Raw genomic sequence first — 24,552 nt, 5'->3', positions numbered from 1 at the left:
TGGTGAGATTTATGAAACGTAAATTTTACCCCGATACAGCTGTTAACTGAAAAAAAAAGTATTAATCACATTTAACATTAAGTCATAAGCATATCGATTCAAAGGTGGAAAAAAAACAGCTTTGCTGAAAACGCAGAAACATGAGCAAATGGATTCCAAGTTTGTTCAGAATTTCTTTAATTGTGGGGGTCAGATCAGGCAGCCACTGAGGATAAAATGCAGTCCCCAGGAGTAATTGCAATGCTGTTTGTAAAGTGGGCATGATAAGAGCTATTTTTTTATTAGGGCAAGTGGTCAAAAGTCACCAAAATTGTCATCATTCTTCGATTGTCTCTTTTTTACCAGTCTCTTGCCCTTCAAAGACAGGATACCTGGCCTCCACGTCAGCCCACGTGATGCTGCCGTTGGCCAGATCGCAGACTACACTGGGCAGTTCGGAGACCTGAGGAAATGAAAGAGAATTCCAAGAATCAACAAACTTGATTAGACTGTCGAAAAAGATTAACCCTGAACTCAGGAGACCTTACCGAGAGCCAGATCGGTGTCTAATGACAAGATTCCTCTGCAAACTGGTTCCCACTCAGTGTTTCCCGTCACTCCTACTAAAGCCTCCTCACTTACTTCTACTCACTTCTCTCCCAGGCCTGGGTTCATCCTTTTCTTCCCACCCAGAATATCTATCAGCTCCCCTGGATCACTCAATTCTCCCACAAAGCCTTTCCTAATTATTCTAAGTAGCTGCCACCTGAAGCTACTTCATGAGCATTAACTTTAACTCTAAGAAGAGAAGCCAGTCAAGGAGCAAGTAAGGGAGACTGGCAAACTGCAGCACCCCGACCAAGAAGGTCAGCTGTTCCCACGTCACAGCTAAACACTGGCTACCACTCAGCAGCAGTTCCTAAACTTGAGCGTGCATCAGAATCATCCAGGGGTCATGTCATGCCCACTCTCTATCAGTTTCCAACCTCCCACCCCACCTGTTTCTGATTCAGTAGGTCTGGGCTGAAGAGTTTGCTTATATAACAAAATTCCAGGTGATGTGAATGCTGCTGGTCCAGGGACCACACTCTGAGAACCACTATCAGGTGAGAATGTAGTTCCAGAGTAGCCAGATCTGGCTTTGCAAAAAGACAAACCAGAAATCCTTAACTTCCAAATTAGACTATAAACACCTCTGGAAAAAATGCAGTCTTTTACTTCTGTTTTCCTATTATTAACTCTCTGTAGCAAGCTAAGTACATAACAGGCACGCTAAATAAAACCTATGCTCAAAATTAATTAGTCAGGCAGTTGTCAATTAGTGGGTGTTCTTTCCTTCCCCTTCTGAACTCTTCCCATCTCCATTATCCCTTCCCATTAAGTAAAATTACTGAAACATTATTGGCTATTTTGAATGGATTCACAGGAAAAGTTTATACATACATAGGTATCCTTACATATGTACACATTTGTATAGAAATATAAAGGTAAAACTGTCAAAGCCCCCCCAAAGCCTGCCAATAAAACTATGGCAGCAACCACTTGGGATCATACTTCTCTTGCCCAAATAAACAACTACATAAAAGCAAACTGCTGGAGAATGAGTCCAGAGTGGGCCAAATGGTTATAAAGCATTAGATAACTGTTAATGGGTATTTTCATAATTAAACCAAGGGGATCTGAGAATCTGTGCTCTGTCTGATAGAAGCCTATGATTAAAATTCAAAGGAAAAAAAAGGTGTAGGGAGTATAGACACAACAAAATCCAGGTTAAATCAGAAGGAACCAGGATACATTTCTAAGACTAAAAATGCCAAAGACAAGGCCAGCCACCTCTGCTCTAATCTGCCGCATGGAGTCTCGGTCCCTCAGAGTTGCCGTGTGGGGGGTCTTGTTCACTGTATCGAAGTCAATGGTGATGCCGAAAGCCACGCCAATCTCATCAGTCCTGGCGTACCGTCTTCCAATCGACCCAGAGGAGTCGTCGACTTTGTGAGAGACGCCGTTTCTGGTCAGGGCTTCCGCTATCCAAAATAAATTAAGTAAATTAAAAATAAAAAATGAACAAAGGCCCAATGTCATCTACATGTTGTCATACAAGATCAGGAGCTTATAAAAGAGACTAAGACAAGAGAATAATAAGTAACAGTTGCAAAAGAAAGAAAAATCACCAAAATTTACTAAGTGCCTCGTTATAGCTCCTACCTGTATCTCACACGGCTGCAGAACGAGTATCACAGTAAGCGCCAGGAGGTCCTGTCCAGACTCCCCCACCTTTACTTGCATGACCCCAAGCAACTCAATGAATTCTTCCCACTTCCCAACTCTGAAGTTAGTGGGCCCCACCACAGGACCACTAGGTGCCCGTTCAGTGCTGTGGGTCCAGTGGGTGCAGATCCACTAGGATGGTTAACCCCCAACAAGGATTCCCCCAATGAAGGGAGCAATGCCAGGGTCAAGAGCAAAAGCAAGGATATTTTAAATCTGACCCCTGGGTCCTACCCTGACTAATTCACATGCTAGGAGGAAACATTCTGAACAAGCACACACCCTCTTGTAGAGAAGTAAGGGCAGAAGCTAAAATCACTTAGATTTTTTTACTCTTTATTCAGTACGTATTTTTATTGAAAAAAATATTTTCTAAAATTCAGTCTACTTAATAATGTTCCCCTAGAGATTACCCAACTGGATTTGCTTACATAATTCCTTGACAAATGGCATGAACTCCTGGTTTTGGCTCAGTGGCAGGACTGAACATTTGAATGGAGCTACTACAGCAGGGAAACTGAAGAACTGCATGTTTTAAAAAAGAAAGAAATCCAAAGACATTAGTTTATAAACATCTAAACATTAATGTTCAAATTTCATTATCAAAATACCAGAAAACATGATTTGAAAAGCAGTGTGACAAAGAAAAATCATGGTAATCAGATCCAGAAGGATCTGATTTTCAGCTCTAAATCCAAACTGCCTTAGTGAACTCTGGATCTCAGTCTCTCCACCTAAACACAAGTACCTCCCATCCGCTCTTACTTCACATGTCTATACAAAGCTGAATGATGCAAAAGCTACCACATGAGATGGTCATTTCTGGTATCACATAAAAGCCTTACTTCTTTCCTTGGAGACCCCTAGAGAAGCTCCTGCCAAATCATCAAACAGTAAGTGGCAGTGCCGAAAACCAAAATCCAACCCTGTCCTTTAAGAAATTCAGCATCGTGAAGGGCCTATGAGCTTTAGTAACCAGGTAAGAAAAATTTAATTAGTTTGCAAATGTATATCCAAAAGAAAGAGTGAAACCAAAAGAGATGCTTTGTATACCTCTACTGAAAAGTACAAACCTATTAAACTGCTCCTCAAGTAGGCTTCAGAGTTACTGAGAAATAAAGACAGCAAAGATATTCTGTGAAAAGCAAACTAGTCTACTGTTTTCAGTTGGAAATAAGAGCTGAACCCAGTTTTTAAATAAGATTTGTATAAAAGGTCCACAGGAAAGGAAGGAAAGGTCCACAGGAAAGCAAGAATGAACAGGTCCCATAAAAATCACTGACGTGGACTCCAACTGAGTCCCTCAAAAGCCTCATTAGCCTTAAATGCCAAGCAGTGCTGAGTATCCTCACTGTAACTCCTTAGACTCCATGGCTGCCCGAACCACAGAACACTGACAATTCCACTCCTCTCTATCTGTTGAGAGAGAAGTGAGGAACTGCCTGTATAGAAAAAAAATTTTTTCAATCTCACTGGCAATGTTTTTATACCAAATTCATAGGAAAACGGATTAAGGAGCTATGTGATAAAAATTTAGAAACATTCCTGGCTTCTCAGAGCCTAATCAAATTTCTATTCAGAAGGTAATCTCTATGTAATTCATAAAACACTGTCACTAATTTGTTCTTGCTTAGCCCTTATAAAATTTCTATTAAAGTTCTGGTTATATCAATATTGTTAGATTCAGAGAAACAGCTAAAATATTTTTTAAAGACCTTTTTATTAGAAAAATAAACAGAAAAGGCTTGAAGCAAACTTGGTATCTAAAAGAACACTTTGAGTGTGCCACCAGTCCTCAAGAATAACCATGCCTTTCTTTACACATCTGGTGTACAGAGAAGGTTCTTATGATCTGCTGAATGAATGAAAAGCTATTCCTTAAATGTCAGGAAATGAAGATGCAATTATGGCAGAGAATAAGACAGTAGGTTTATTAGCTACATTACGACATAAGAGTATGTCAGACTTTTTAAAATACTGGCACCAAGAACTCATGAGTCTATTCTTCAAGGTTAAATGTCCTACAAAGAACTACAGAGGTGATGTCTCACATCATGTACACACAGCCCAGAATGGTCATGCAGATAAGAATGTTTCATTCGCTTTATTTGGCATATACAACCTCTCCACTCTAGCCAGTCTTCGAACTGATTTTCCTGGAAATCTGTGCCTATAAACGACAAGAGTATAATTTCTGCAGGCAGTGGCGAGGTGAGAAACGTGGAATAAGGCAGAACGAAGAGATAAAGTGGAAGGCATGGAGCAGTGATTCAGAAGCATCAGGGCCAAAAGACAGTGTGTGGGAGTTAATGAAGACTTCTTAGAAATATTTACCTTTAACAGAACTTGAATGCTAGGAAAGGCTATCCCCCAAAAACCACTGCCCAATTTACTATTTGTCGATCTCTCCACTGGCATCACTTGGGGTTCTTATAAGAAAATATAGATCCCTGGGTCTCAGACCTATGAATCAGTACCTCTGGACGAAAACCTTAACCCCCAAAGTCCCTGAATTTTGTGCAGTTTGAGAAAGTACCCTTTAACCCTTCACCAATGCATAGATACAGTTATTTGGTTTGTCCAAATTCTCTGAGACATCCCCTTCTTCCTAATTTTCTGAAAACATGAGTATATCCAGAAAGTGCCAGTATCTTCCATTGACACAATACAGATAGTTCCCCTATCATAATATGCCCTGTCTCAGAATAAAGAGCAGCAGGCAATTGAAACAACCCCAATGACTACATATTCCAAAGCTCAATGAGCTAACAGAAGATAGTTTCTGCTTTGTAAACAGTTAAGCAAAGATGAATGAATGTTAATACCGCTAGTACATTCAGTAACTAATCATTCATTCCAGAGTCACCTTAATAATGTTCTTCAGTAAACTTCATGCCCTGACACTGTGAGAGAATAGCATACTATCCAAGACAACTTACCGTTCTCTGCTCATCTCCCTCACGTACATGGAATGTATGTTCAAATACTGTATACATAATCCTGCCCAGGCCAAAGGAGGGTTCAATTACATTCGGAACAACTTCTTCCACTGCAAAAGAGATAGAAATCCAGTAACATTGTCTCCAACCCTGCATAATGCGTTGCGGGTCCTCTCCCAACAATTCTTAGCAACACTAAGAAGTTCTCTTTTCTAGACGGACTTGATTGATCCTATACATCAGGACAAATAAGTCAGAACATTCCTTAGAACTATTTGCTGGTAGGAAATATGATGCCTTTAACATTTTCACCAAATTCTTTCTTTATACAGCATAAAACTGAAATAAGGTACCAGAGTGTTCCTTCTGTAGAGTGCCACAGCATACAATGTACACCAAGTACACCACACTTGCTAAGCTTTGAGCAACAGCAGCTACTCCATCATCTAGAAAGCATGAAAACTCTCCAGCTTTTGTAAGACTTTGCTAGAATGAGAGATCTACCACCATAACTGGCAAAATTAACAGAAACAATTCCTACACACAATCACATGCTTTGTGGATTACTTTTTATCTTGCTATCTTGATGAGAACTCTTTAAGAAAGTCAAGTTATTGCCATCGTACTCCCAAGGTTCTGGGGTCAGGAAACCCTCACACAAGAGTTTGCTTGATGATCTGCACTCAGTCAAAGACATTTACCAGAGGCCTCACATGAGGAGGCTGTATCTGTGGTACACAGAGGAAATGGATTCATTAACACTTATTATTCAGAAAGGAAGGACTGCTAAGCACTGGGTCTAAGGTAACTGACCTTAACCTTAGATAGTTTGTTTCAAGGGAAATGAGAGAAGTAGAACCAAAAATACACATATGTGGAAGAAAAGACAGGCTGTTTCTTTTGTCTGTGATTAAAAAGTAAGAATAACATATGACCAAGGCATCTCCTGCCCATCCTTCTGGGTCACCCAAGCCATGATGACGTACAGTTCTGAACCAGATCAACTAAAAAGCCCCAGAGCAAGAAGGATTCCCTATTTACTCTGATCACTGCTCAGACTGTTTTCACAGCTCACTGAAGCCTGGCCATAAGGCAGGCCAAAAACAAATGGAAAAGTAGGCATGCTGTCTCCAACAGCAGTAGCTTCTCAAATACCCACCTACTACTCTCAGTTTCCAGAAGCTTCCACTTAGCCACAGTTAACCGTAAGCATCCTTTGTATATTCTCCAAAATACTCATATCCCAATTCATGTAATTTGTTCTACAAATAATAATCACCTCCTTATCTTTTACAAAAGCATGAGAGATCAATTATCTAAATGACTTTTTAAAAGGTTAATTTGCCACAAAAGAGTGAAGGGGTATGTTCTCTCCTTTGCTTAAAAAAACAATATAAGGATATTTCCTTAAAATGTGAGCAAATGAAAAGATGGTTTTAAGTGAAGAGATATTCTTCATACGCACCTCAGTTCAAAGGAAATACAAAGGTGGCATTATATTTTTTAGTATTAACACAATTTATTAACACAATGCCTTTTTTAAAAAGGCAAAAGTTAATGCCCTACACATATTTAGGGTTGTGGCATTAAATACTTATTTTTCTTCTTCAAATTTTCTGTAAAATGGTTATATCATAAAACTTAAACTTTAAGGAGTAATGATTTTTGTTTAATTATTTTTTACAAACTTACCATGTAGTGTTTTCTGGAATCTCTTGACGTTGACCATGTCTTTTGTCAACTGAAATGTTTTCCCCTCAGTTTCAACAGTGAATTCCCTACAAAGAGAACACATCATTTATTAGGGAAAACATGCATTCGTATGTCTTAATTTAAAGGAGTCTCACCAATTGCTAAACTCTTTTCATTTTAAGTGTAATATAGGTTGGTCAACTTTGCAGATAAAATGGCTGAAGTCAAATTTAAATTATTTCATAAGGAACACCAAATTATTATTTTAACAATGGAATCAATTAGTATTCTGGGAAGCACCCAAAAACGTGACTAGTCTTATGAAATTCCACAAGTGCCTCAACGATTAATTCCTTTGCTTTTGAGATCAAAATAAAGCCAAAACCACTTTTTAAAAAATTTAGCTTTAGAATAATTACAATAAATTTGTCAGAGATAGGCCTGCTGGCAAAAAACCCACTGTTCTCATTATTGTCCCAAGAAATGCAAAAATGACCAGCTTGTCCTCTTATAAAAGGTAATTTTAAAACTCCCACACTAATCCCAAAATAAACTTTGACACTTATGTTGAAGATCAGCTTAAAGAAGTTTTTTTGTTTTTTTTTTTTTAAAGATTTTATTTTTTTATTTGACAGAGATCACAAGCAGGCAGAGAGACAGGTAGAGAGAAAGGGGGAAGCAGGCTCTCCGCTGTGCAGGGAGCCTGATGCAGGGCTCGATCCCAGGACCCTGAGATCATGACCTGAGCCGAAGGCAGGGGCTTAACCCACTGAGCCACCCAGGCGCCCCATAGCTTAAAGAAGTTTAATGATTCTGTCCAATACATCAATATAAAACATTATCCCTCCAAAAATCAGTGACTGCATTATGTTCGTATCCTCAGATATGACCATTCCACTTCTGGTAAGAAGAATTCACCTTTATCAAGTGTTTCAAGTAATTATCAAGTGTTTCATGACATGTGTTTTAGTTTATTAGGTATTTCCTCCCATTATGATCAGTTTGGATTTGTCTTGGCTCACAAGCAGCTCAGTGGCAGGAAAAGAGAGCCCTCATGTGGTTGTCTTTAAGCTGTGTAGTTGGCACACTTTGTACTGCATTTTGCTAGTTTCTAGCACTAATAATGTCATGCAGCATGAGTGGTTTTCACAAATTTCCTCCATTTTGACTGTTCTGTCTGTAGTTTTTAAGTACATTATCATTCCATTACATAAACATTATGAGATATATTCTGTGAGTACAGTTCAGGTGTAGAGTAGATAACAGTCATTAAAAAAAACCTGAAATTAGCAAAGAGCCATTATTTGAGAATAATAAAGGAAACTGTCATGTTTATGACAAATAATGATATCTAACTAGTGTTCTTACTTGTCCATTTTAATGGCCTTTGATGTATTTTAGCATAAATAGATGTTAATTCTGGGAAGCCAGTATGCTTTAAAATTTTCCTACTGAAATGGACCATCATATATCTTCAACTTGTTACAAACATTCATCTTACAAAACTTCCTTTGACAATGTTCTCATGCAACCACCATCGTCCCAAAGCTCCAATTCAATCCCCTCCACTCCCAGTGAACCAGTGATGTGCTTTCTACCACTATAAACTCGAATCATCTTTCCTTGTTTTACATATATATCTTTTGTGTCAGACTTCTTTCACTTTGCCTATTATCTAGGGCCGGATATGAACTATTTCATGGTTTGCATGCCATATGCAGTCTTTTGTATTCTTTGCTCTATTACATTTTTTTAAAAGAGTTGATTTGTAAGAGACAGCACAAGCAGGGGAAAGTGGCAGAGGGAGGAGAAGCAGACTCCCTGCTGAGAAGGGAGCCTGATGTGGGGCTCAATCCCAAGACCCCCGGGATCATGACCGAGCCAAAAGCAGACGCTTAACTCACTGACCCACCCAAGCACCCCTCCTTTGCCTTTTTAAACAATACCTAGAAAATAATGCAAAACTCAATGGGAGAGCTGTACCAAAAAAAAAAATAAAATAAATATTTTACCAATTCATTTAAAAAGCTGTACTCTTCAGTTATTAGGTATTCAATAAATGGCAATTAAGCCATTTAATAATGTTTGTATCTTCAAACTCCCATTTTGTTTTTGTTTTGTCTGCTTACTCTAACAATTACTGAGAGAAGGGTGTAGAAATATCTGACTGTAATTGTGAATTTGTCTATTTTTCCTTCCAGTTCCATCAAGATTGCTTTATATATTTTCAGGTGTTTTTAGTTGCATACAGTTAGAATATGCCTTGATGAACTGATTCCTTTAACATTATGAAATGTAACTGTCCCTGGCAATTTCTCTTGTTCTGAAGTTGACTTTGTCTGATACTAATACAGCCACTCCTGACTTGATTAATATTTGTATGGGAAATATCTTTTGATTCTGTTATGTTTAAGGTTATTTGTGTATTACAATTACAGCAAGTTTTCTGTAAATAGCATTTAATTGGGTCTTGATTTTTTTAAACCAGTCTGACAATCAATGGCTATTAATTTTTTAGATAAGTACATTTAATATAATTATTGGTACTGCTGAGTTTAAATCTAACATCTCAAGAGTTACTTTCTATTTGTCCCACCATTTCTTTGTTCGTTTTTCCCTTTCTCCTGCCTTCTTCTGGAGTATTTTTTATTATTCTATTTTATCTCCCATAAAAACTGGTTCATTATTTATATCCATTTGGTTTTTGCATGTTTTTCCAGGTAATTGCTCTAGAGTTTACCATATGCACTTTTCCAAATTTATCACAGTCTACCCTCAAAGAGTATTATGCCACTTCACATATAATGTATGCACCTTACAACAGTATATTCCCAATTCTTTGTTCTCATCCTTTAAGCTGCTGATGGCATACATTTTACTTCTATGTTATAAATTTCACAACATATTCTTATTGTTTTTGCTTAATTTTTTTTAAAAGATTTTATTTATTTATTTGACAAAGAGACACAAGTAGGCAGGAAGTTAGGCCAAGCAGAAAGCCTGATGCAGGACTTGATCCTAGATCCCTGAGGTCATGACCTGAGCTGAAGGCAGAGGCTTAACCCACTGAGCCACCAGCGCCCATGCTTAATTTTTAAAATATTTTTTAAGACTTTATTTATTTCAGAGAGAGACAGAGCGTGTGCATGCACAAGTCGGGGGAGGGACTGAGGGCGAGGGAAAAGCAGGCTCCCCGCTGAGCAGAGAGCCCAAACCCAGGACCCTGAGATTATGACCTGAGCTGAAGGCAGACACTTAACCGACTGAGTCACACATATGCCTCTGTTTTTGCTTTAAACAGTTCATTACGTTTTAAAGAAATTAAGAGATGTCATTTTAAAGAAATTAAAGAAAATGTCACTTATATTCACCTACATACTTAACATTTATAGACCTCCTCAATACAGGTCATGTGCTCATGCTTTTTCATGTTGAGAACTTTTTTTTTTTAAAGATTTATTTATTTATTTATTTATTTGAGAGAGAGGCAGTGAGAGAGAGCATGAGCGAGGAGAAGGTCAGAGGGAGAAGCAGACTCCCCGTGGAGCTAGGAGCCCGATGCGGGACTTGATCCCGGGACTCCAGGATCATGACCTGAGCCGAAAGCAGTTGTCCAACCAACTGAGCCACCCAGGCGTCCCGAGAACTTTTTTTTTAAAGTAGGCTCCATACCCAGCATAGAATGCAATGTGGGGCTTGAACTCACAACCCTGAGATCGTGACCTGAGCTGAGATCAGGAGTCAGACACTTAACTGACTGAGCTACTTGGGCATACCATTTAGAAATTTTTTTGTTGTTTGTCAGACACAGTAAATTTTACGTTGTTTAGTACTGGATTATGTCGTATTCCTTTACAGATCTGTCTCTATTGTTTTTATATTTATGCTTAAAACAATTATAGAGACCATTCCAAAGTTCAAAAAAAGAAGGACTGAGAGAATGTCATTTCTAATTTTTCCTCAGTCACCTCCTTAGACAAATCTCCCCCTCTGAGAAAGTTACGGGGTGGGGGGAGAGATCACTTCAAATCTATTTCCAGGCTATAATGCCAAAATCTCAGCAAACACAGTTCTTGAAAGACTAGAGATAATACTTACCTGCAAAAAATTTCTAGAGAAACTGATCTCACCCTTTCAGAACCTGCAGAGAGGACACAGCTAAGTAACGCCCACATAAAAGTACACATCCTGGGGCGCCAGGCTGGTTCAGTGGTTAAGCCTCTGCCTTCAGCTCAGGTCATGATCTCAGGGTCCTGGGATCAAACCCTGCCTCCGGCTCTCTGCTCAACAGGAAGCCTGCTTCTCCCTTTCTCTTGCCTCCATCTCTGCCTACTTGTGATCTCTGTCAAATAAATAAATAAAAATCGTAAAAAAAAAAAAAAAAGTACACATCTTAAATCTCACCCTTTTTCATTCAGTAGTTTCTCCATTTCTGTAATGTAACACTCATCACAAACAGCCAGGTACTCCAGCACTAGCTTTGCGTCCTTCTTATACGCCTTGCCAATTGCTCCCTTATTGGGTTCAAACTGAACAACATTGACTGTTTTGTAGGAAGTAGTCAAGGAACCAAAAAGCACAGTGAACTGCCATAGTATTTTGGAAAACGATCTTGAGGACAATCCATCATCGAATTGAAACAACTAGTTCTCTATTGGCATCCTAGATCCCACTTATAAGGACTTCAAGTGTAAGATGAAATAACTACCCACAGAATCATTCAGACAAACCTCACTAAAAGTAAGTATACATTGTCAACAGAGACTTCTACAAAGTTACAGTGAGATGAAAGGGATATTATCTAACCAGCAACATAACCTGATACATGGTATAATTACCTCTGCTTACCGTTTACGGATTTCTGAAATGTCCCAAACACAACAGGATCTACCTGCTGTCCCTGGCCTAGCCCTAAGATGAGTTCATGACCTCAACTGCCTGGTAAAGAATGGAAATTTCTTTGCTGATTTACAGACTAAGTGAGCTAAATTATTATTTCATCTACCATAAAATGGCACTCATCTTTTATTAGAAAAAGTATTCCCCAGGTGCCCTTTATTTAAAGGTGCAGGTATAGAGAAATGCATTGTGGAGATAGCTGGGAATAACTGGCCAACACCCGGAAAGACATTCAGAGCACTCTTCTGAATATGCTTCCTTCAAAGCATAAATCACACCAAAGTGGGTGTGTCAGATTACAAGAAAGAGACTAGGAAAGGAGCAATGACAGGGGTAGAACATGTAGGTTTAAATAAGTGCTACCACAATATCCAAAACATCTGTTTATCCACAGAATGTGCAGACTTGGATTTATCCATTTTCAAGAAGTTTACACTTTAGACCTGAGTTGCTGAAGCAACCAGAAAGGATATGGGCTCTTTCAGAGGTTTCTCAGCTACAAGTGGGACTTTGGTGGCTCGAGCATGACAAGAAAGGTCATAACAGGAACGATCTGCACATCCGACAATCTCAATCCAGCCCTAAGAAGACATAATAAATAAAAACATTTATTACACTGGGTTCATTCACAGATGCATGCAGATTATAAGTAACTTTCACATACCCAAAGATAATTTATTATAGCATCTCCACTCAACTTTTATAAATGTTTGAAATGGGAATAGTTCCCTACATCAGGCAGCTAACAACACTATAAAATATAATTCACACATGTACACAAAGTGGTCTTCTTATTTTCTGGGCAGATTTATTTTGCAATATTGTAAATGTGGGATAAACTAATATATTATAGGATTTAACTACGAAAATAAAATGTGAACCTAAACAAAGTCAGTAGACAGGTTTCAAATTCAAAATCATGATTCAAAATGAATCTGGCAGAAACCTCTACTCTCTTTGGATGCAGTGTCTATTGACCTCACAACCTGAGATCAAACGGCTGTGCTAAACACACAGCTCAGCTGGCCATGAATGTGGCCATTTGTGTTCAATTCAGTTTCTTACACAACAAAAGAAACCTTAGTAAAGAGCAGGTAGCATTTAAGTCACAGAATAAAACTTAACAGCAACGCCACCACAGACATGTTAAAGGCTTATTTTAGTAGATATCTAGTTAGTCCTCATGAATATTTATATTCTGCCTTTGATCCAAAGAGTATGAAAAATTGCAACCATCACAACTACTAAGCTTTCCAAGCATGTGACCACAGGCGGTGCATGGACTAAAGACAGCAAAAATAAACCTCACAAGCTCAGAAACCCCAACACATAACAACAAAACAGAAATTAAAAGAATGAAACCTAAAATGAAATAACTTGATCATCTGACATTCACTGAAGATGTCAACATATTTATGTACTAAAAAGGTAAAATCACTGAAACACATCTGAGGACAGCAAGCAACAAGCCTGGGATAGTGGTTACCTCTGAGAAAAGAGAAGAAAGGAATGGAGCGTTAGCTGTCTCAGTAACATTTTTTTCATTAAAAATTTAAAATATGAAGCACATAAAAAGGAAGTGTTCAAGTTTCTTCTTGAATGCAGGGACTGTCTTATTTCTATTTATCAGACTGTTCTACTGATGGAGTACTTCAGATGAGGGAAGGAAGCTCTTTACCTGTTTTATTTCCCTGATTTAAGTGAGTGAGAAACAATTTTCCTTTGTTCTCTCAGGCTACAATGGAACAACTTGAATAGGGTTTTGGCATTTCCTTTGCTTTATAAAACATGCTCAGCAAACGGCACCAGTTGTCTAGTTTGGTAGAACTGTTAACAATTACAACACTTTATAAAGCAACTAGTTTAACAAAAATCACTACTGTGAGTACTTAAAACAAGAAAAGGTCTTTAAAGGAGTTCTCCCCTCTCCTTGAAAGTTCCTATTACCTTCAAGCTTCTGGTTTTGTTTCGTTTCCCAATGACCTTATGTAAAATGTAGCCTAATTCTGTGCTGGGCCCACATTTTTCTTTTTTCAATTTTCTCCTTTAATTTAAAAAAAGAAATGTAGGTACAATCGACATGAAACATTATGTTGGTTCCAGGTATGCAATACAATGATTCAGTATTTGTAGATAATGTAAAATGAGCACCATAAGTCGGTTAACATCCAGCAACCACACATGGTTCTAGAACTTATAGGACCTACTCTCTCAGCAGCTTTTGAATACACAATGTAGCATGATTAACTATTATCACTATGATGTTCATCACATCTGGAAGACTGAGGTCCACATTTCTGATTCTCAATACTTAACTACAGCTCACAGTGGCACTCAAAAAAGCATGAGCAGAAATGTCGTAAGGTCTATTAAAGCAATGTAGCACAGTGGTTAAGAGCACGGGCCCAGAGTGAGACGGCCCTGGTTCATACCGCACCTCTACCACTTGCTGTGAGATTCAAATTGCTTAACCTCTCAGCATTTAGGTCTCCTCAGAAACAGGACCTACGATAAGGATTACATAAGATACTACATATGAAGCATTCAGAATGGAAAGCACAGCCCTTACCAATTATACATGCTGAATGAACAAATGAAAGAAATAAAATGTAATCCAGGCCACATTCAGAATCTCAAGTGAGATAGCAAGAATCTGTGTCTACTTTAACAAAATTAGAGTCAGAGAAAACTAAGAAAGGGAACTGGTATGGAACAAAGAGAAAAGAAATAATCTTTTCTCACACAACACAGGAACTATTTTATTTATTTATCTATTTATCTGATGTGCAAATATGAAGAAATTCCAGAAAATTTAAAACATGTAAAGAAATTTATATTCATCTATAACCCAAAATTAACTACTCCCATCATTTTGGCATACATATGTCCAACAAGTCTGTGAGGAAAATCTAGTAACAAGAAAAACCTAACAGATTACCGAAATTCTTCCCTAAATCCACAAAGGAAAATGAATATATTTAAAACAACATCAGTAACAGCCACTACAAATATCTGCATACCTATGAACATATACATGCATGTATGTTTGTAATGCATGTAATATCATTTAGTGGCTAAAAAACCCATGGGGCTAAGAATGGTTTTTACATTTTTAAAGGGATGTAAAAAAGAAAGAGACGACAAGAAGAAACAAAAATCTGCAACGCCTAAAGTATTTTTACTACATTTACTATGGAAAACATTTGCTGATCCCTGATGCAGAGACGTGAACAACTTTTGAGGACGTGTATACAGCTGGAAGTTTCACTTTCTACATAATATTCTTCAGAATTACTTTTTGCTTTTGATTTTTACAGAAATGAGTCATTTTTTTAAATGACTAATTTTTATTTCTAATTTTTAAAAATGAATCTATTAAAGTCATTTTGAAAACTAAAGAGTGAAACCAAGGGCACATGGAAATAAATGACAAGTCTCTTTATAACCAACATGAAAGGCCAGGAGGCTCTCAGGCCCCTTGTTCTGGATGCTACCTTGTTCCCACTGCCACCAGGGCAGAAAGCATCTTCTATAGCCAATGGCTTTTTTTTTTTTAACTTTTTTCAAAAAATGTTTATTTATGTTTATTAATCTCTACAGCCACTGTGGGGCTCAAACTCACGACCCTGAGATCAAGAGTCACATGCTCCTCTGAGCCAGCCAGGCAACCCTCCTAAACGCAAATGTCTGTCAATCCTAAGCTCCAGTATGAATGTTCATGTTTGGGAGCTGCGGGTGGTAAGGTACAGTGAAGTGGTAGCCAGGATGTCTCTGAATTACTATTAAATACATAGAATTTGAGAAAAGGTAGTTCCTAAACAAGAGATCTGAACTACTAGTCTATCACCAAAACCTATCAAATAGCTCTCTAAACAAAATGCACCATGTCTTTCTTTACTCAGCCCTATCACCATTTCCAACGTTTGTTAGGGTCCTTCCTTGTCAAGAAGGAGGCCACCCCATCTTAGCTACCTGGGGATACTACCCATAACACTACCCATCCCCGGAATGTACACACCAGCACTGCTCTGTCACTGACCTTCCCTGTCTCTCTTACTATCAGTCTCTGGAAAAGCCATCTAAGTCTACAAAGGGCTCTTGGGACACAAAAGTAACCCCTTCCTTATAAGAGGACAGAGCACAACTGCTTTTTCCATTTTGCTTTGGAAAAGACCTCTTTTCTCTTTGTTCCACTGACATAAAACACACAAAATGCAATTTTGAAATCCATGCCTCCTATGTTAACAGTGTGAAGATCACATGCTAACGACCCTTCCACATCCTTACATAGGATGTTTTAGACTCGGCATCCCAACAGTCACAGGCATAGTGGGCCATCTCGTTCTCCATGTGCTGACGGAAGCGGAGTTTATCTGGAGATACTCCAACCTTCGTGAGGTAGAGGTAGATGCGGCCAATGAAGTAGCCTAATACTGAGTTGTTAATCACACCCTAAAAATCAATGAATAAACAAGTAAGTGAATAAATAAGCAAGCAAACATGCAAACAAGCACAGAGGAAGGCAAAAAACACACATCCTTTTGAAGGCCAATGTACCACTTTCGATTTATTCATACTCTACTGAAAAATATTTGACACACAGGGTAAGCTAATTTATCTAGCTTTCAGAACAATCTCAAACACAGAGAATCTGATTGTGGCTATTTTTAAAGGGGTTAATGCCAAGTTAACAAGCTGATTATAACAGAGTTATTCAAAATCTTTCTGCCATACTCACTGGATCAGCAAAATTTCAGCCCAATACTTCAGTACTACAGTACTAGCAATGCCATTCATAATAATGACCCTACAAGGGCAGATATACTTCCTCTGAATTAACAAAATTAATAAGACATGTTGAAGGGATTTTAATGTATCCTTATCCACTGAAGTGTGTGCACCCCAGAGCACACACCAGTACCAGAAGGATCTTAGAAATCATCTAGCCCCACTGCAGAGCCCTTCTCTGCAAAATGGCTGACAAGTCATCACTCAGCCTCAACTGAAATATTTTCAGGGGCAGGAAGTTCATTGTTCCCTGGGGCAATTCATTTCACTATCAGGCAGCAGAGACTATTAGATAAAGTTTCCACTCACTCACTTTTCTAGACAAATGATTAGAGAAATTCTATTCTATGCAAGACTTTAGCCCAACTATTATGTGTAAGATTAAAATCCAGAGGACTGGCTTTCTGTGAGTCAAAATGTCTCCACCAAATGGTACATATTGATAAAAGTTGGATTGACAGGGCACAGTTCAGACCAGGATCTTTTTTCCAAGTGCTCTGCTAAATTTTTTTCATGTTAGCCCTGTGGCCTACAAATTGGCATGTTCAGGTAATTTCCTCCCACTATAATAACAGTGTAGGATAAATACTGTATAAAAAGCAAATACTATATAAACAATAAAATGACTGCTAAAATAAATATTTTGTTATCCAGTACACAGAATTTCCTAAGTGCTGCAGACCCTAAGCTGGAATAACCTAAATAAAGTTACCTATGGAATCTTACCTGTTCAACAGCATCTCCTAGACGCATTTTTCGAGCAGACTGTCCGCTGACTTGGGCTTTTGCTGAATATAAATAAAGGTGGAGGTCTGCCACATTCTGAAACTTGGGATGGTCCTTTTCACTGGGATCTACAAAGTGCTCAATTTCTGCCATTGTGAATTCTCTGGAAGAAAAAAAATGTAAGGGATAAAAGTTGCATACTTAACTATAAAAATTAACAAGGCCCTTATTTTCAACTTTACTCTGCAATGATACAGGCCCTCAGGCGACAGGAATCTCTTATCAGTAAACCAGAAAATCGTTTCCTAAGAGAATGGCAAGGAAAAAAAAAAGAAGTTAGATTAAGTTTGTCTGGGTGGCTATTATTCTTAAGCATATTAATGAAAACTTTACAGCTCACTTGAATAGTAATTTAAATAAATAAATACAATCAAACTTCTCTCAAATATTAACTTCTGTCTAATGATAAAGATTCTTTGCTTGCCCTAATTTTAGTCAGTTTTCTGAACCTCCTCGTAGGCCCATCTATATACTTCTTTATAAAATCCGGTTTTAGTAAGAACCCTGATAAGTCAGTTTAACTAGAACCCTCTACCCCAACCCTTGCTATGTGATCACTTCCGCTCTCTTTTTTGAGTTTGTCATCCACTACCATCCCCCAGTTGGTGTCTGTTTACCCTGGCCTATCTCCAGCAAGAACCCATTAGGTTGGCTTGGCCAGAATCCCTCTTGCCTTGCCCCTGATGGTCCCTTTTAGTAGTTTTCTAGCCACTGATGCCCTTCACCCCATGCCTTGGCTATAAATCCTCTTTTGCCCCTGCTGTATTCAAAACTGAGCCCTATTCTATACTGAGGTCCCTTTTCCCCTACTGCAACAGTCTTGAATAAAATCTGTTTCTATTACCTTAACTACTATCCATCTGTGTTTCTCTCCATACTAGCCATAACAACAAAAGATTATTTTCATTGGAAAATAATTTTTAAAGAACAGACTGATAGTTTTTAAAATTAGGAAAACTTAAGGGAACGTCAGACACAAAAAAGAAATGAGATCCTGAATAGCGACTTCCAAATAAAGTGGTTTTCCTTGGACCACTAGCAAGTCTTTATATATATATACTAAATGAAGTTGCCAGTATTTCCTTTTCAAAGGATGGGAAATTAAAAGTGAAGTGAAATTATTCTTCAGCTTTTATAGTAGTTTGGTTTCTTTCTTTTTATTGCTCTGAGCAAGTAAATGACTGATAATGGCACCATACAGCTGGCTTCTTTAGAGTAATAGCTTCTTGAATAAAGTGTTATTCAAGGCAGAGGACATAAGACATGAACTGAACAGGCTAGCATCAAGCTAACTGCATAATGATGAAATAAATATGCATTTAGTAATGGTTTCCCAAAGAGACCTCTCTGAATGGCAATTAAGTAGCTATTGGGGGAAAAGTGTTTTAAGTTAATTTTATGAGTCAAAATCAAGTCTCTCTTCTTTAAACACCTCCCCCACACACATTTACTAGTGCATTTCCATGATTATCTCAGATGTTTCAGAAGTAATGAAAAATTGCTTAAATGTGCCCTAAAAATACGTGAAATGCATTGCAAAAGAGCTCTGATTTTTGAACTTTATTTTTTAATAGTATTTCTTACTTGGTCCTAAGGCACCTATATCTTTTCTTTCAACCACTATCAAACATCCTCCATGTGCACAGAAATAGGACAGAGACAAAGAAGCAAAATGTCTGTCCTCACATATCTTATAGCTTGGCGGACAGCAAGAGAACATCTAAAATGCAAAGCGTATCAAAATATTCTGCCAGAATCCCAAAATAATCTGCTGCCAAAGTCTTTCCATCTGTTCTGTCAAATAATCCCAGCTCACAGACAGGCGATAGAAATCAACTCTAACAGTGATGCTACCAATAGTCTCTTGTCTTTGAGTTCAGAGACCGTACCTGGACCGTGGAGAACTATAATAACCTATAGTCTAGGAGACAGAACCAGCCAATCACAATAAAAAAATATATTTTTTAATTACAGATGAACCATCTAATACTCTCAACCTAAATAGAAGAAATCACAGCCATGCAAAGACTAATCACCTGATAACCCCATGCCATCAAGAAGACATCACAACACTAAACAAATCCTAGCCCTATCCAAGGAACAAAAGCCATGTGGATACTGGCTTATGGAAGAATGAGTGGATTTCTAGTCAGGACCTTACAGATGCATATAACAAATTCTGGATTCCAGCCAGAATCCAGACAGGGTGCTTTAAAGTAAAAGTGTCCAAAATAAAAATGACCAAGGAACCCCATGGACCTTTCACCAGCTTACTCCTAATCACTCCTCAGCTCTGAGCTACTTTTTCGATTTACCACTTTCCATTCCATAGGCCACAGGTTTTGCCTTACTTTGTGGTCCTTTTATAACTTCCAAGTGCTACTTGACATTATATAAATCCTCTCCAAAACACTGACTTTACACAAAGTCAGTCTTACCCAGGCTCCCTCAGTATTTTGAAATCATGCTTGAAGATACTACTGGAATAGATGGAAAGCCAAAAAACAAAAGGAAAAAGAGAGACAGAAAAACCCAGGAGCCAGGAAGTAAAACAGACTCAAGCCTACAAGTTTTCATTGTTATTATAGCTGGCTAAAGTTTCTGACCACTTCTTCTTCCCGCATGGAGGCCCAAAGGGAAACTGTTTTGTGCAAGCCCCTTCCTCGTGCAGTCCCCACTTTCTCGACCAGAAGGCTGAGCCAATCATAGGCCTGAAGAAACAGTTTGGTCAGTATATGGGGTGTTTCCACAGTGGGTGTCAGGGGGACTGACAAGATTAGGCAGGTGCTTTGGGTGCTTTGATGTAGAGTCAGTGGTTGGAATATGCTATGACTAAAGTCTGTAATTATAGTGAGTAAGAAAAGAGAGGAGATGGGTGGGGTGGCGGGGCTGTGGAAAATCCTTCTGGAGTCTAAGATAGTTAAGTTTACCTACGTATCTTATTTTTTATATGGAATTTATAATGCCAAGAGATGATATCAGTAACACAGAAATCACAAAAAGCTTAAAATCACAGTAAGTTTCTAAAGAAAACTTAAGTGCCAATATGCCCTCCCCCGTATGCCTGTACTTATCTGGCAAAAGGAGATTATTAGAATAGAGACAAGTGAGCAGACTAGAGTAGACAGAAGCAAGCCTGCTAGCTGGCCTGTCACAGAGGCACCCCAAGTATCTGGAGGAATGTCAACTGGTTACAGAAACACCCGCAGCCAACTCCAGTGCTGCTGTTTGCCCTGGACACCCCAGATGACACTCCCCTCCTAACCGTCACCTCGTCCCCACCTTACCCTACACTTACATACATCACCACTGCCAGAAAAATGCCTTGGTTTAGACAATCAATTGGGCGCCTGGGTGGCTCAGTGGGTTAAGCCGCTGCCTTCGGCTCAGGTCATGATCTCAGGGTCCTGGGATCGAGTCCCACATCGGGCTCTCTGCTCAGCAGGGAGCCTGTTTCCCTCTCTCTCTCTCTCTGCCTGCCTCTCCATCTACTTGTGATTTCTCTCTGTCAAATAAATAAATAAAATCTTAAAAAAAAAAAAAAAAAAATTTATAAAAAAAAAAAAAAAAAAAAATAGACAATCAAGATCCTGCCATTCTCTAAATATATGACAAACAAGGGGGGAAGATCATTTTGGAGCAGGTGAGAAACATGATCTATTCTTCACCTTCCTTCCTTTCCTTTCAAGTTCCCATTAGTTACTCACAACTACCTGATGTCCCAGAGATTACAAACATTAACATCATCTTTTGGAGGACAAAACTAAAGACATGGTCATGTAAGAACGAAGCAGAACTGTTTCAACATAGCAAGCTTCCCTTTCCTATTCAATGCTTAGCTCATTCACAAATTTTACTGGAAGAACAATACGGGCAGTACCTGACTCTGATCAGTCCAGATCGAGGGGAGATCTCATTTCTAAAAGAATTTCCGATCTGGGCAGCAGCAAAAGGCAACTTTCCTTGGTTGAACTCCAAAAGTCTCTTGAAATTCAGGAAAATACCCTGTGCGGTTTCTGGTCTCAAGTACCTATAAATTTAAATAAATCAGTCTGTTAGAAGGAAGGAAATTAAGTTTTCCAAAAATCTGAAATTCTAGATACAAATCCTGAAAGTCCTAAGTATACTATTTCATACAAAGCAGTGCATATATGCTCTAAAGCAAAGGAGTAAGAAGAAGAGACATTTTCCTTGGTACCAAACATACTCAAGCAAGTGTTAGAGAATGTATCAAGCAATTGGTATGGCAATACTACTATCAGAAATGTCATTCTATTTTATCAGTCCAGTGAGTCAATGCCACCTCTCTCTTATTGTCCCTAAAACCCGATAAATCATTAACGTGCAGGCAGACAACAATTCAGATCCTTTTGAAAAGAAGACTCTGCCTAAGTATATGTGCGTTAACCCACCTATTAGAGTGTAACTGTGTGGCTACAAAGAAGCCAGTATGGCCTTACACACAGCATTAGAGCTCATTCATCATAGTCATCACACCAGGCCAGGCAAATGGCAGGTTTTTCCTATCATTTTCTCCTCTGTGGTATTCCACATTTCCAGCCACATGTTTCTTCTCTTTTTCTCCATGTTTTAAAGATACAGCTAAGCAAATACACCATGATAGCCATTCTCCTCTTCTCAATTTTACAGAAAATATTCTCCGCAAAAACATCAGTTAAGAAAGCTTTTCCGAGGGCCTACCTCACATAAATGTTTTATGAAAAGAACTTTAAATCAAGGAAAAGATAAAATATAATGTACCCTCTTCTCACTCTAATATACCAACACCTCATTCTGAAGGTCCTTTCCAGATTTCATCCAAAAGAAGTGTAACTACAGTTTATATACCTTTTTTTTAAAAGCTGTAAGACTTTTAAATTTCATTTATTTATTTTTAAGTAGACTTGATGCCCAACATGGGGCCTGAACTCATGAGCCCAAGATCAAGAGTTGCATGCTCCACCATCTGAGCCAGCCAGGAGCTTCTATGTGCATGATTTAGAAGTAGAATGTGTAAAATTATGTATTCTTTATTTTTTCTATTTTCTAAATAATCATAAAAATATTTCATATTTAATAGTTGCAGTGTATCCTACTAAAACGATCTACTTTAATTAACTAATCATCTCAAATTTGTGGATAAATAGGTTATTTCTACTTTTAATTTATATGCTCTTGATAAATACACCTTCCTAGCTTCCTTTCCTTTTGAATTATCTGCTCAGATAAACTCCCAAGAATATGATGACAGGTCAGAGGGCCTGGCCCATTTAATGACTCTCTGTATGTACGGCCAAAATGAAAGGCTCACCTTTGGCCTCGTTCCATAAAATATCCCAAGTCAACACAGTGTGTGACTAAAATAATTCTAGTCATACATTCTGTCACAATTTTTATTATTCTACTTTAGGAAACATAATCTATCTCGCTTCATCTAACAAAAGCCTACCCTCGATTATCTAAAATGAGACCATAAGAAAAACATCTGAAGTTATGAAATAGATTACTTTGGCTAAGTTTGTTAACACTGAGAAGGAATCTATATCTACAAATTCTAGTTCTGGGTCATATTGTAAATTGTTCAGCTTTTTTTACTGTGAAAACCACATCTTTTAAATAACACCAAACCTATGTTGTTCTGTATGGTAGGCCACTAGTCAAATGCCTAAATTTAAATTAATTAAAATTAAATACATTTTAAAGTTCAGTTCCTCAGAAGCACTAATGCCATTTCAAGTGCTCAATAGCCACATGTGGCTAGTGGCTACTATACTGGACAACACAGATTACCGAACATTTATACCACTGCAGAAAGTTCTATTGGATAGTACTGATCTAGACTAAATGGTTTCTAAGTCTCCTTTGGCAATAAGTTCAATGACTTACAAAACCATTCCTCAACTATCTCTACCCTGTACAGCTATCACCACAAGATATGATGATCACAGACTTCTATTTATTTTCTGGCAAAAAAATGATCACATACACTAAAAATATACACATATACATATATATATATATATATATATATATATATATATATTCAGAAAGATTAGAAGAAATAAATTTAAGAATATGTCTGTTATTATTTCTCCTTAAAATGTTTATCTGTACTTTCTACATACCATTTTTCAAAAATTTTCCTTCATGGCTGATTTGATGTTTACTTTTTATTACAACAATTTTAGTAACTTCATTACATAAAGAGTAAGTGATACATACCCAGGCATGTTTCCTCCAGGCCCAATGAAGGTTTTGAACATTAAGTTAAAAGATACTGGAGGGGAGAGATCATTTCCAGTAATGGGGGATTTTACATTATAGTTCACAAAAAGATCCCCAAGTTCCTGCTGGCCATAGTTATCAAGCTAAAGGATACATAAAGAAAACAATTAACATAAAAGATTGAGAAAAAAACACAGCATAGAAGTATTACATACATAAAACCCATCTACCATTAAAAGTCACCCAGAATAAGAACGTCAAAGTTAATCTAACTTTCAAAAAACCCAAATTAAAATCATAACCAGTTCACTTTCCATTTATCAATTTATCATTTACCACTCTAGAAAAATGGAGTACTTTTCTGGAACTGACCTAAACTAACAAATTCACCATTTCACAAGGAAAGATAAAGAAAAGTATCTCTGGTTCAATTATAATAGTTACAGATTGGTAAGAATCTGAAATCATATAAATTACATTGGGTTTTTTTTTTTAATAGATTTTATTTATTTGTCAGAGAGAGAGAGAGATATAGACCACAAGCAGGGGGAGTAGGAGGCAAACGGAGAAGCAGACTCCCCTCTGAGCAGGGAGCCCAATGTGGGACTCGATCCCAGGATCTAGAATCATGCCCTGAGCCAAAGGCAGATGCTTAACCAACTGAGCCACCTAGGCGCCCCATAAACAAGTTTTCAAGTTGCATTTTACCACTTTGCATATTTAAGAGTCAGGTACACTTCCCTATTAAATTGTGCATATAACTTTTCTTTGCCACTAGATATTAAGCTCGTGAAGGTAGAAACTGTTTCTTATTCATCTCTGCTTGTTCTAGTGTGTTGCACATTTTATATATTGATAACCAACGTGAAACCCTCAAATGATGTGACTTCCAATTTAAAATTTCAAATGACTATGACAAACCATCTAATACTGAAGAATGTTCAAAACTTAAAAGAAATCTCCTAGTAGAATTAAT

General features: G+C 37.9%; 2 protein-coding genes across 2 annotated transcripts in view; both read right to left on the bottom strand.

The window, feature by feature from the left end:
- ZNRF2 (zinc and ring finger 2) overlaps positions 1-24,552 on the bottom strand; it is a 394,136-nt gene that overhangs the window by 67,612 nt on the left and 301,972 nt on the right. The gene's annotated exons all lie outside the window — the stretch shown is intronic.
- GARS1 (glycyl-tRNA synthetase 1) overlaps positions 161-24,552 on the bottom strand; it is a 43,503-nt gene continuing 19,111 nt past the window's right edge. The window contains exons 7-17 of the mRNA XM_059171475.1: positions 23,574-23,719; positions 21,232-21,381; positions 17,292-17,454; positions 16,065-16,229; positions 12,246-12,358; positions 11,283-11,423; positions 6,879-6,964; positions 5,187-5,296; positions 2,679-2,772; positions 1,813-2,003; positions 161-442 (exon numbers count right to left, since the gene is read on the bottom strand). Of these exons, the coding sequence (XP_059027458.1) occupies positions 317-442; positions 1,813-2,003; positions 2,679-2,772; positions 5,187-5,296; positions 6,879-6,964; positions 11,283-11,423; positions 12,246-12,358; positions 16,065-16,229; positions 17,292-17,454; positions 21,232-21,381; positions 23,574-23,719 (1,485 nt within the window). The 3' untranslated portion in view covers positions 161-316. The remainder of the gene's footprint in view (positions 443-1,812; positions 2,004-2,678; positions 2,773-5,186; positions 5,297-6,878; positions 6,965-11,282; positions 11,424-12,245; positions 12,359-16,064; positions 16,230-17,291; positions 17,455-21,231; positions 21,382-23,573; positions 23,720-24,552) is intronic.

This window comes from Mustela lutreola, chromosome 4, assembly GCF_030435805.1.
Source record: "Mustela lutreola isolate mMusLut2 chromosome 4, mMusLut2.pri, whole genome shotgun sequence".
In the NCBI taxonomy this organism is placed as follows: Eukaryota; Metazoa; Chordata; class Mammalia; order Carnivora; family Mustelidae; genus Mustela; species Mustela lutreola.
This window is presented reverse-complemented; position numbering and strand designations above follow the sequence as displayed.